The sequence below is a fragment of the Stegodyphus dumicola genome, chromosome 1, assembly GCF_044657685.1.
Source record: "Stegodyphus dumicola isolate Sdum_Otavi_A_Nest chromosome 1, ASM4465768v1".
NCBI classification, from domain to species: domain Eukaryota; kingdom Metazoa; phylum Arthropoda; class Arachnida; order Araneae; family Eresidae; genus Stegodyphus; species Stegodyphus dumicola.
The window spans coordinates 237606775-237620531 of record NC_140768.1 but is presented as its reverse complement, the minus strand read 5'-3'; the positions used below and the strand labels follow the sequence as shown (position 1 = coordinate 237620531).

General features: G+C 32.4%; 1 protein-coding gene across 2 annotated transcripts in view; it reads right to left on the bottom strand.

Annotated features, from left to right (window-relative positions):
- The window catches only part of LOC118179666 (N-acetylglucosamine-1-phosphodiester alpha-N-acetylglucosaminidase-like), a 381181-nt gene that overhangs the window by 16141 nt on the left and 351283 nt on the right, over window positions 1-13757 (bottom strand). For both annotated transcript variants that reach the window (XM_085826596.1, XM_085826592.1), the window contains one exon: window positions 1688-1938. In XM_085826596.1, the coding sequence (XP_085682722.1) occupies window positions 1688-1938 (251 nt within the window). The remainder of the gene's footprint in view (window positions 1-1687; window positions 1939-13757) is intronic.

The window sequence follows — 13757 nt, the reverse complement described above, 5'->3', positions numbered from 1 at the left end:
CTGGAAAGGGGTTGATGATAAACCAGTTTATTTAAACCCTCTTCTTTCCTAACCTTATAATTTTAGGTCAAAATGAGATAATCGGTTTTTCTGAGATTTCCAACTGAATAACTGATATCACAATGAATTATGCCATTATACATATTTCATTAAAAAATGCTTCATAGGAAAGATGCACATAAAGATAACAGGCTTCAGATGAAAGATGAAATGTCAAAAAAGAGTTTTACCTCTACTGTTATCATTTTTCAAAATGTAAAAATTTCTGATATAAATAGTAATGCAAATGTTTGAATACACAAAGCATGGTACTGTTCTGCTATTGGGACTGGATTCAGAAATGTATGAATGTATCTGCATGTAAATGCATATATGTGTATATGTATACACACATATATATTCATGCTTAATATATACACGCATAAATGAACACCCATCCATGCATACAAAATTACATATATTTCTGGATCTGTCCTGAAAATAGAACAGTACCAGAAGCATTTATAATCTTAATTTACATGCAAAACATAATAATCTAATTAATCTTCTTTGCCAAATTTCCTCCATTTTCCCAACAGAAACAAGTTTTAATCACATGTGTACTTGGTTAAAAAATATTAAAAAAAAAAAAAAAAAAAAAAAAAAAAAAGAAAGAAAGAAAAGAAATGAAAGGTTTCCAATTTTACATTACATCTAAAGGGCTTTTTTTTTTTTTTTTTTTTTTTTTTTTTTTTTTTTTTTTTTAACATTTTGTATGTTACCTTTAGTTATTAAATATCATGTTCTTTGCACTTAAACCATAAAATTCAGCTCAATAGCAATGTCACAAAATAATTCTAAAATGAGCATAGTTTTAGAATTTCTGATACACAGTTCCGCATGCTGGAGATAAAAAGGTTAATAAATAAGGCTAATGTACAGTTAAAATTTATTAAGATTTGAAATGAGAATGCTAGCTAGCTGTTAGCACAATTACCTTGGCACAGTTTAGAATTTTTTACAAATAAAAAAAGGAAGAATGGCTTTTAATGTTATATAAAATAAATAAATAAAAAAAGGAAGAAATGTTTATTACATATACATATATATATATTTGTCATATTTATTATAATTAGACAAGTACATTAAAATCAATGAATAAACTTAACTATAAAGCCTTTATTTTATTTATTTAGTTCTGGTGGAAATTTGCTGGCAACCCTTTTTGAGGACAGATTCAAAGCAGTTATTTCCTTCATTGATTTTGTGGCAAAATACTATAAAATCTATTACTGTTATATATTAGCAAAAAATCTGTTGCTGTATCTTTCCTTGAAGACAAATCTAACATCCACATATTTAAAATTTTTAAAAAGTTAAAACAAAATCAAGATTTGCCAATAAAAAAACCGTTGGAGCTTGACGTACAAAGAACACATAAGAAAATGGCAACATTGCTTTCTAAAATTGAAGAATTTGTTTGAGTATGGTTGCCAGAGTTTGGTGCATTCTGAAAAAATGGCGATTTTTATTAAAGTGGTTGCATTAGTAAAAAATTCGCGATTTTTACTACAGTGGTTGCATTAGTATGTAAGTACCAAATGTTTTATAACGTATCGTAACAAAGTCTTCACTAATAGATTTTGAACAAAACAGACATTTTAGAGGAGAGACAATTTTAAAATATTATTTCATGAATAGTACTCACTTTTATTACAGTCATCTCCAAAATAACCTGGATAGCAAACACAACCTTCAGAAGTACATACTCCATTTTCTGAGCAATTATTCTGCCCACAAAATAACTTATCACATTTTGGTGGCAGCCAGTTTTCTTGACAGACACACTCACCCATAGAACATTCACCATGCTCACTACAATCATTTGGCTCACAGTAAGGCGGATGTACACACAAAATTGTGCTAACTTTCCGATCACAGGCAAAATGTTCTCCAACACTAAAAATAAAAGTTATCAGATAAGGTATTTATACAGACCATTATTATTCAAACTGAGAACACCTGTGAAGGTTTTCTGTATCAGATTTCTCAAAAATTAATATATTAAAAAGCAATTAAAATGTAATCTAAAAGTTCCTACATATATATAAAAATTTAATAACCATTATATTAAACTATCTTAATTTCCCATGTTTATAGAAAATATGAACATCTTCACACTACTAAAAAGCACATTTATTATTTCATTATAGTAAAAGACAGATAAATTAATTTTGCCTCATTTTAAAAAACATTAAAGAATTAAAGCATATTTTAAGGTTTAAATTTGTTTCACAGCTGATCACATACATGAAAAAATTCTGTACACTAAAAATATGTCCATTGCAAGAACTGGTAAGTCACATATGGTATTTTACAGAAGTATAAAACTATGTTAATTAACAGGGCAAAGAACTTGATGGCTGTTTTCCAAAGTAGGAAAAGAGGGTCTTCAAAAAGAGAGTGACTTATTTGTATGATACATGGAACTAATAACAATTAACCTTTTCTACATGCCCAGTACAGGACACTTTGGTTGAATTATTGATGGACTGCAGAAGAAGTACCAATTACAGGATAGGGGGAAAAAGAGAAATAGATAACAAATGAATATCTCCCTGATATTATAAACAGAAATAAAAGCTATTCTTGATTTAAATTTCCAAAAACATGTTACTGTTTTGTTAAAATATGTAGTTATTACTAAGTAATTAAAAAAAGAAAATGATCAAGTATTTACGGCTGTTATAATACTGGAAGGGAACACTATAGGCCCAGCTTAATTCTTAACCTCACCACTGATTTACGACTGTTTCTTTCCAAACCTTCTGTTTCTGTTCAGACAAAAGTAAGGAAGAACAAAGGTTAAAACTAAGTTAGAACTTGTTATTCTTAGTTGCCCTGGCAAGTGGATTTGTATATTTCTGCACTGGCGAGACACATATGGTTACCGATCTGTGCATGCATGAAAACAAGAGTTACTGATCTGCAAAAGTGCAAGAAACAAATAGTTTAAAGGTCTAAACAGTTTTACATAATTGTACTGAAATAACAAAGCGATTTTGCATTGTAAAATATTCATTGTGATTACTAAAGTGATTTTCCATCATAAAATACTCATTATGATTCATATTTTTCAATCTTCCATCAGTAGAGAAAGAAACTATAGTTGATGTTTGAGACATTATTAGCAGCAGTTGCTGAACTATGGCCACCAGGCAGAGTCTGTAAAAAATAAATTTTATGTTTTTTAAATAAATTGCTACCCAAACTGTTTTAAATGAAATAATAAATATAATTCTCTGTATGCTTACATGTATGTTGTTGTTTTAAATCAACTGCTTACATAATTATATTACATATGATAATTGATGAAAATATATACGTATATATTAAATATGTTCTGGTGAATTATGTTATTTTATATAAATTGCTGGCAAAATTGCCTCAAATACTAAAATAAATCTAAATTTATATTTAATTCCTTCAATATGTATATATCAAATCAATTTTGGTGCATAGATATTGAATGAACTGCTGATTTATCATTTACCATAGTCACTTTCATTTTCATGAATATTTATAACATTTACGAACAGATCACACTTTCTTAAGTCTGAAATACACCAATGCTATTTTTTCTTGCCATGGCTGCTACAGAAAATAAGTATCTATAATAATAATAATACAGCTCTAATTTAGGACCAATCATATGCATTTACAACAATTTTATTAGTTTTCCTTTCCTTAGATATTTTTTATATTTATTATTATATAGTCTCGTAGACAGCAGTTATCCTTTGTGTATGAAAATGACATGACCATTTAATGATAAAATTTGGCAAAATATATGCAATTTTGAAAAGGGAATTCTGCATATTTATAAAAGCAATCTAAGTGATACATATTAACTAGGATGGTTTTAGATACCTTTAACACTGTTATTCCAGTTAACATTTATAAAGGTCTACACTAGTGATAAGATACTGCAATTACCTTCTCAATAAAATATATTTAATTCATCAATAAAGCTTTGTTTAATTTGTACCACCATATATGAAAAAAACATGATTCCAAGCCATTAGCTTAATAATGAAGTATTTTTGAAAGAATCTCAATTTAGCTTGTAGCTGAAACACAAAAAGCTAAAGAAGAAAATATCAAATTTGTATATACAACTCGGTTGGAGTTAGAGAAAATAGAGTTAGAAAAATCAAAGTTCAGATACAGCTTACTAATTTGTGCTCAAAACCAGATGCCTGAAGTGAGTCAGAAAGTAAAACTTTGCTAATAGCATTAAAAATTCCCATATAAATGAAAGCAGAATCATGGAGTTTATTTTTATTTTCACTAAAAAAACTTTTCAGTTTGAAACATGCACAAAAAGAATTTAAATTAGAAATTTTGTTAAATTTAAAAATTATTCTGTTTTTCTCTTCATACTGGAAATCATAACCTCTATCTTTCTTACAAACATATTTCACAGTTTTTAGTGGGCACATTTGTATGCAGTTTTCCTGAATTGTTCCTGTAGCATTGAAACCTTTATTTTTTAGATGACAGAGAAGCTGAAATGATGTAAAAGAGTTATCAAAATAAATAGCATGACTGGCGGGAGTTTCAAGAGCACTGAGCAAATTTATCACCCCACTTCCTCCAAGCCCAAATTCATATTCTGTTAATTTTGGATTTTGGAGCTGTCGACTTACCTGAATAAATATAGAAATGAAACGCATATCCATCAGATGACGCCAGAGTCCATGCTTTGTACCCAAATCTTATAGGTTTCCCTTTTAAAAACATCTTCGCTGAATGTTTGCCTTGATAAGGAATCATTTGCTCGTCAATACTCAGATCGTAGGAAATTATACCAAATTGTTGGAATTTCTTATTTAGTTAGTTTAGATACGGTCTCACCTTATATAATTTATCAGTATTGTCAATTTGATTATTGTCAGCTAAATGCAAATTCTGCGTACAATAGGAACAGAAATGTCCTTATCAAGAGACCAATACATTTCTTCTTGAGGTAAAGAATGATACCCTGTAAGCAATAATATTCCAATAAATCTACTCATATAGGCTTCATGCAATAAATTCTGGGCAATTTTTTTGCTGAGCGTATATATTTGTCTGTTCAATGAGAAGAGAGTAAATATCTGAACAAAACAAACAAAAAAAAAAAAAAAAAAAACGAAAATCTCTCAACTAGTTTTACTTTGTATTTTGTCTTTTATAGTTTCTCTTCTATCTCTTTCTTCCTGAGACATAACTAACGGTTCCTTTTTTATCCATCTCAAGTTTTCAGTTTTCTGCTTTTTAAACTTTTTCGTATGACTACCACTGCTTTTAGAAGGCTGAAACTTATTTCTTACGCGAATTTCAACTTCCCCAGCAGTATCATTTGGTAAAATATCATTATCATTATTTAAAATATTGTCTTTCCCTTCTTCTTCATCACTAGCTTCTGCAATTTCTTGGGGAACAATTACAATCAGTTTCATTCTGGTCATTATTAACATTTTCAACATCTAATTCAGAAGTCAAACAACAAAAATCAGCGTTATACCTACAAAATTTTCACAGGACTAGTTTCGATGGTTTTACCGAACCATCATCTTCAGCTGCAAAACCGCAAATGAACAAGATAGGAAATAATGATTAGATAAGATAAGAAAGCCTGGACAAGAATAAGCAAGTGGCGCCATCTGTTGGCGAAACCAGAACTAAAACATAATTTCTCTAAAAGCCGAAGGCAAATTTGGATTGGAATTAGGATCGTTAACTAGAACAGAAAGATTTTTATGAATGTGAAATGCCTCTAGAAAATCCAGTTCTCCAATGGAAGATGTTTTTTGAATAATTTTGGCAGCAGAAAAATTGAAAGTGTGATTTTCGGACCAACAATGTTGAGCAACAGAAGACTTCTGTGTTTCCTTTTTTCTAACATATGCCTCATGTTCTTTGACGCGAAATTTTAAGGCTCTCTTAGTTTGGCCAATGTAAATTAAACCACACTGGCAAGGAATCCTATAAATACCCCAGGAATTCATGTCCGGAATGGGGTCCTTGAGTATAGAAGTTGGAATTTTATTGATGGGAGAATAAACAACCCGAAAGTTAAATTTCTGCAAAATATGTGCAACTTTATAGCTAATTGATGGAAAGAAGGGAATGACAACAGAATTTTTATAATCTCCTAAAATAAGAGTGTGGCTTTTAGTGTGTTCAGATGAGAATTTTTTAACTGCTTGATTAATAATGTTGGGTGAAAAGCCCCTGTCAATAGCTATTGCTTTTAAATAATTTAGTTCTTCATCAAGGGCTAATTTGGAGGAGCAAACTTGAAGAGCACGGAAAACATAGGAATAAAATGAAGCTAACTTTTGTTTAGTCGGATGACATGATTTAAAGTGTGGTGGAAGGCAAACCGATGAAGATTTACGGTAAACTGTAGTACTGAAGTTGGATGTGTTACGTGTGACCAGAATGTCGAGAAACGGAAGAGAATTGCAAGTCTCAAGTTCAAAAGTGAACTGAATAGCAGGATCAATAGAATTCATTGTTGAAATAACTTTATTTAAATCATCTTTATTACCTTCAAACAGGGTAAAAGTATCGTCTACGTAGCGGAACCATGCCGGGAAGTTTAAAGTTTCAAACAATTTTGATTCATAATAATGCATGTAGATATCAGCCAGGATGGGACTGAGGGGGCTTCCCATGGCTAATCCCTCAGTTTGTTTGTAATATTTATTTTGGAAAACAAAATGTGTTTGTTTCAAACAGAGTTGAGTGAGAGAAATTAGCTCTTCAATTTCGATGCAAGAGAAATGAAATTCGCGAAGTCTGGTTTCTAGACATCTTAATGCACCCTCCACTGGGACATTGGTGAATAATGATTTTACATCAAAAGAAACCATGAGTAAATTACTAGGAGAAATGTTTTTAACCTTTTTTACAAACTCTATTGAATTTTTTATGGTGTAAATGTTATTGTCTAATAGAGTGGAAAATCTAGAAACCAAATATTTAGCTAAAGGGTACGAGGCAGTACCTAAATTTGATACAATAGGGCGGAAAGGAATACCACTTTTATGAATTTTGGGAAGAGCATATAATCTGGCACAATTCGCAACAGATGGGATAAGCGAATGTTTTAAGTTGCTTGAAATGATTTGCGAAGATTTGATCGCAGTTTTTATTTTGGATAAGTCCGAAGGTGAAGGATCTTTAGGGATCGGATTATATGGTCCTTCGTTTAAGAGTTTAGTGACACCATCGATGTAAGTGTTCTTATCCATGACGACTATCTGGCCGCCTTTGTCGGCCTTTGAAATGATAATATCCGGGTTAGAATGAATTTCGCGCATTGTAGCTCTTTCTCTCGCAGTTAGATTTGGTTTCAAAGGTTTATTATTGAATTTCACATTATGAGCGATAAGAAGCCTAATCATTTCTTTCTGTGAATCTGAAACATTACTGAACTTGAAAGCTTTTTCAATAGGAGCCAAAATCTTTGGAATAGAGGGTTTACAGGTTTGTGAGAAGTTAAAATTATATTTTAGAATTCTCTCTTGTTCTTCTGAAAGACTAACATTAGAAATATTAACTATTGGCTTGATGTTTACAATGGGAAGATTTTTTGAACTACTTGAACTGGAAGACTGTAAAAGAAGTTTTTCGAATTTAACTGCAAGGGTGTTTTTATGACGGTTAACTGCATTCTCCGTTCTAGACCAAGACTTTTGTTCAAGGGCAGTGAATTTTGGATATGATTTAGCGAGTTCCAGATGAAGGTTATAGAGTTCATGTTCAATTTTGGACAATTGTTGACGTGTATCCCTTATCACGGACCGAAGTAAGGCAAGCTTGCAATTTAACAGAATTCTTGAAACGCGACTCGAAGGTTTTTGATTAGATTTGATTTGAATAAAATTGGGGATCAATTTTTTATATTTACATTTAAGTAAAACGTCAAGATGATTCAGGAATTTTTGCCGTTTCAGGCGTAATTTAGTGAAACGATTAACGGATGAAGGCATGATAAACAATGCAAGAATCAAACTAAATTAACTGAGCAATAATAAGGTACACACCAAACAAAGAAAAATCCCTCACTGAAATGAATAGAAAACAAAACGTTTGTAAGCAAAATGCATGAAATCAGACAAGCAAAGCACAATATCTAAATGTACAAAACATAAACATAACTTAAAAATTGCAAAAAAAAATGTACTCACCGAAACTCCTACAATCACAAAATGGCGGCCACACCACGTGCAAAAAAGAAAGCAAAATGTAAGCCTGTTTGGGCTTCTATAATTAAGACACAATAACACGCCGAATAAATACTAATTCAGAAGTCAAACAACAAAAATCAGCGTTATACCTACAAAATTTTCACAGGACTAGTTTCGATGGTTTTACCGAACCATCATCTTCAGCTGCAAAACCGCAAATGAACAAGATAGGAAATAATGATTAGATAAGATAAGAAAGCCTGGACAAGAATAAGCAAGTGGCGCCATCTGTTGGCGAAACCAGAACTAAAACATAATTTCTCTAAAAGCCGAAGGCAAATTTGGATTGGAATTAGGATCGTTAACTAGAACAGAAAGATTTTTATGAATGTGAAATGCCTCTAGAAAATCCATTTCTCCAATGGAAGATGTTTTTTGAATAATTTTGGCAGCAGAAAAATTGAAAGTGTGATTTTCAGACCAACAATGTTGAGCAACAGAAGACTTCTGTGTTTCCTTTTTTCTAACATATGCCTCATGTTCGTTGACGCGAAATTTTAAGGCTCTCTTAGTTTGGCCAATGTAAATTAAACCACACTGTCAAGGAATCCTATAAATACCCCAGGAATTCATGTCCGGAATGGGGTCCTTGAGTATAGAAGTTGGAATTTTATTGATGGGAGAATAAACAACCCGAAAGTTAAATTTCTGCAAAATATGTGCAACTTTATAGCTAATTGATGGAAAGAAGGGAATGACAACAGAATTTTTATAATCTCCTAAAATAAGAGTGTGGCTTTTAGTGTGTTCAGATGAGAAATTTTTAACTGCTTGATTAATAATGTTGGGTGAAAAGGCCCTGTCAATAGCTATTGCTTTTAAATAATTTAGTTCTTTATCAAGGGCTAATTTGGAGGAGCAAACTTGAAGAGCACGGAAAACATAGGAATAAAATGAAGCTAACTTTTGTTTAGTCGGATGACATGATTTAAAGTGTGGTGGAAGGCAAACCGATGAAGGTTTACGGTAAACTGTAGTACTGAAGTTGGATGTGTTACGTGTGACCAGAATGTCGAGAAACGGAAGAGAATTGCAAGTCTCAAGTTCAAAAGTGAACTGAATAGCAGGATCAATAGAATTCATTGTTGAAAGAACTTTATTTAAATCATCTTTATTACCTTCAAACAGGGTAAAAGTATCGTCTACGTAGCGGAACCATGCCGGGAAGTTTAAAGTTTCAAACAATTTTGATTCATAATAATGCATGTAGATATCAGCCAGGATGGGACTGAGGGGGCTTCCCATGGCTAATCCCTCAGTTTGTTTGTAATATTTATTTTGGAAAACAAAATGTGTTTGTTTCAAACAGAGTTGAGTGAGAGAAATTAGCTCCTCAATTTCCATGCAAGAGAAATGAAATTCGCGAAGTCTGGTTTCTAGACATCTTAAAGCACCCTCCACTGGGACATTAGTGAATAATGATTTTACATCAAAAGAAACCATGAGTAAATTACTAGGAGAAATGTTTTTAACCTTTTTTACAAACTCTATTGAATTTTTTATGGTGTAAATGTTATTGTCTAATAGAGTGGAAAATCTAAAAACCAAATATTTAGCTAAAGGATACGAGGCAGTACCTAAATTTGATACAATAGGGCGGAAAGGAATACCACTTTTATGAATTTTGGGAAGAGCATATAATCTGGCACAATTCGCAACAGATGGGATAAGCGAATGTTTTAAGTTGCTTGAAATGATTTGCGAAGATTTGATCGCAGTTTTTATTTTGGATAAGTCCGAAGGTGAAGGATCTTTAGGGATCGGATTATATGGTCCTTCGTTTAAGAGTTTAGTGACACCATCGATGTAAGTGTTCTTATCCATGACGACAATCTGGTCGCCTTTGTCGGCCTTTGAAATGATAATATCCGGGTTAGAATGAATTTCGTGCATTGTAGCTCTTTCTCTCGCAGTTAGATTTGGTTTCAAAGGTTTATTATTGAATTTCACATTATGAGCGATAAGATGCCTAATCATTTCTTTCTGTGAATCTGAAACTTTACTGAACTTGAAAGCTTTTTCGATAAGAGCCAAAATCTTTGGAATAGAGGGTTTACAGGTTTGTGAGAAGTTAAAATTATATTTTAGAATTCTCTCTTGTTCTTCTGAAAGACTAACATTAGAAATATTAACTATTGGCTTGATGTTTACAATGGGAAGATTTTTTGAACTACTTGAACTGGAAGACTGTAAAAGAAGTTTTTCGAATTTAACTGCAAGGGTGTTTTTATGACGGTTAACTGCATTCTCCGTTCTAGAACAAGACTTTTGTTCAAGGGCAGTGAATTTTGGATATGATTTAGCGAGTTCCAGATGAAGCTTATAGAGTTCATGTTCAATTTTGGACAATTGTTGACGTGTATCCCTTATCACGGACCGAAGTAAGGCAAGCTTGCAATTTAACAGAATTCTTGAAACGCGACTCGAAGGTTTTTGATAAGATTTGATTTGAATAAAATTGGGGATCAATTTTTTATATTTACATTTAAGTAAAAAGTCAAGATGATTCAGGAATTTTTGCCGTTTCAGGCGTAATTTAGTGAAACGATTAACGGATGAAGGCATGATAAACAATGCAAAAATCAAACTAAATTAACTGAGCAATAATAAGGTACACACCAAACAAAGAAAAATCCCTCACTGAAATGAATAGAAAACAAAACGTTTGTAAGCAAAATGCAAGAAATCAGACAAGCAAAGCACAATATCTAAATGTACAAAATATAAACATAACTTAAAAATTGCAAAAATGTACTCACCGAAACTCCTACAATCACAAAATGGCGGCCACACGACGTGCAAAAAAGAAAGCAAAATGTAAGACTGTTTGGGGCTTCTATAATTAAGACACAATAACACGCCGAATAAATACTAATTCAGAAGTCAAACAACAAAAATCAGCGTTATACCTACAAAATTTTCACAGGACTAGTTTCGATGGTTTTACCGAACCATCATCTTCAGCTGCAAAACCGCAAATGAACAAGATAGGAAATAATGATTAGATAAGATAAGAAAGCCTGGACAAGAATAAGCAAGTGACGCCATCTGTTGGCGAAACCAGAACTAAAACATAATTTCTCTAAAAGCCGAAGGCAAATTTGGATTGGAATTAGGATCGTTAACTAGAACAGAAAGATTTTTATGAATGTGAAATGCCTCTAGAAAATCCATTTCTCCAATGGAAGATGTTTTTTGAATAATTTTGGCAGCAGAAAAATTGAAAGTGTGATTTTCAGACCAACAATGTTGAGCAACAGAAGACTTCTGTGTTTCCTTTTTTCTAACATATGCCTCATGTTCGTTGACGCGAAATTTTAAGGCTCTCTTAGTTTGGCCAATGTAAATTAAACCACACTGTCAAGGAATCCTATAAATACCCCAGGAATTCATGTCCGGAATGGGGTCCTTGAGTATAGAAGTTGGAATTTTATTGATGGGAGAATAAACAACCCGAAAGTTAAATTTCTGCAAAATATGTGCAACTTTATAGCTAATTGATGGAAAGAAGGGAATGACAACAGAATTTTTATAATCTCCTAAAATAAGAGTGTGGCTTTTAGTGTGTTCAGATGAGAAATTTTTAACTGCTTGATTAATAATGTTGGGTGAAAAGCCCCTGTCAATAGCTATTGCTTTTAAATAATTTAGTTCTTTATCAAGGGCTAATTTGGAGGAGCAAACTTGAAGAGCACGGAAAACATAGGAATAAAATGAAGCTAACTTTTGTTTAGTCGGATGACATGATTTAAAGTGTGGTGGAAGGCAAACCGATGAAGGTTTACGGTAAACTGTAGTACTGAAGTTGGATGTGTTACGTGTGACCAGAATGTCGAGAAACGGAAGAGAATTGCAAGTCTCAAGTTCAAAAGTGAACTGAATAGCAGGATCAATAGAATTCATTGTTGAAAGAACTTTATTTAAATCATCTTTATTACCTTCAAACAGGGTAAAAGTATCGTCTACGTAGCGGAACCATGCCGGGAAGTTTAAAGTTTCAAACAATTTTGATTCATAATAATGCATGTAGATATCAGCCAGGATGGGACTGAGGGGGCTTCCCATGGCTAATCCCTCAGTTTGTTTGTAATATTTATTTTGGAAAACAAAATGTGTTTGTTTCAAACAGAGTTGAGTGAGAGAAATTAGCTCCTCAATTTCCATGCAAGAGAAATGAAATTCGCGAAGTCTGGTTTCTAGACATCTTAAAGCACCCTCCACTGGGACATTAGTGAATAATGATTTTACATCAAAAGAAACCATGAGTAAATTACTAGGAGAAATGTTTTTAACCTTTTTTACAAACTCTATTGAATTTTTTATGGTGTAAATGTTAGTGTCTAATAGAGTGGAAAATCTAAAAACCAAATATTTAGCTAAAGGATACGAGGCAGTACCTAAATTTGATACAATAGGGCGGAAAGGAATACCACTTTTATGAATTTTGGGAAGAGCATATAATCTGGCACAATTCGCAACAGATGGGATAAGCGAATGTTTTAAGTTGCTTGAAATGATTTGCGAAGATTTGATCGCAGTTTTTATTTTGGATAAGTCCGAAGGTGAAGGATCTTTAGGGATCGGATTATATGGTCCTTCGTTTAAGAGTTTAGTGACACCATCGATGTAAGTGTTCTTATCCATGACGACAATCTGGTCGCCTTTGTCGGCCTTTGAAATGATAATATCCGGGTTAGAATGAATTTCGTGCATTGTAGCTCTTTCTCTCGCAGTTAGATTTGGTTTCAAAGGTTTATTATTGAATTTCACATTATGAGCGATAAGATGCCTAATCATTTCTTTCTGTGAATCTGAAACTTTACTGAACTTGAAAGCTTTTTCGATAGGAGCCAAAATCTTTGGAATAGAGGGTTTACAGGTTTGTGAGAAGTTAAAATTATATTTTAGAATTCTCTCTTGTTCTTCTGAAAGACTAACATTAGAAATATTAACTATGGGCTTGATGTTTACAATGGGAAGATTTTTTGAACTACTTGAACTGGAAGACTTTAAAAGAAGTTTTTCGAATTTAACTGCAAGGGTGTTTTTATAACGGTTAACTGCATTCTCCGTTCTAGACCAAGACTTTTGTTCAAGGGCAGTGAATTTTGGATATGATTTAGCGAGTTCCAGATGAAGCTTATAGAGTTCATGTTCAATTTTGGACAATTGTTGACGTGTATCCCTTATCACGGACCGAAGTAAGGCAAGCTTGCAATTTAACAGAATTCTTGAAACGCGACTCGAAGGTTTTTGATTAGATTTGATTTGAATAAAATTGGGGATCAATTTTTTATATTTACATTTAAGTAAAAAGTCAAGATGATTCAGGAATTTTTGCCGTTTCAGGCGTAATTTAGTGAAACGATTAACGGATGAAGGCATGATAAACAATGCAAAAATCAAACTAAATTAACTGAGCAATAATAAGGTACACACCAAACAAAGAAAAATCCCTCACTGAAATGAATAGAA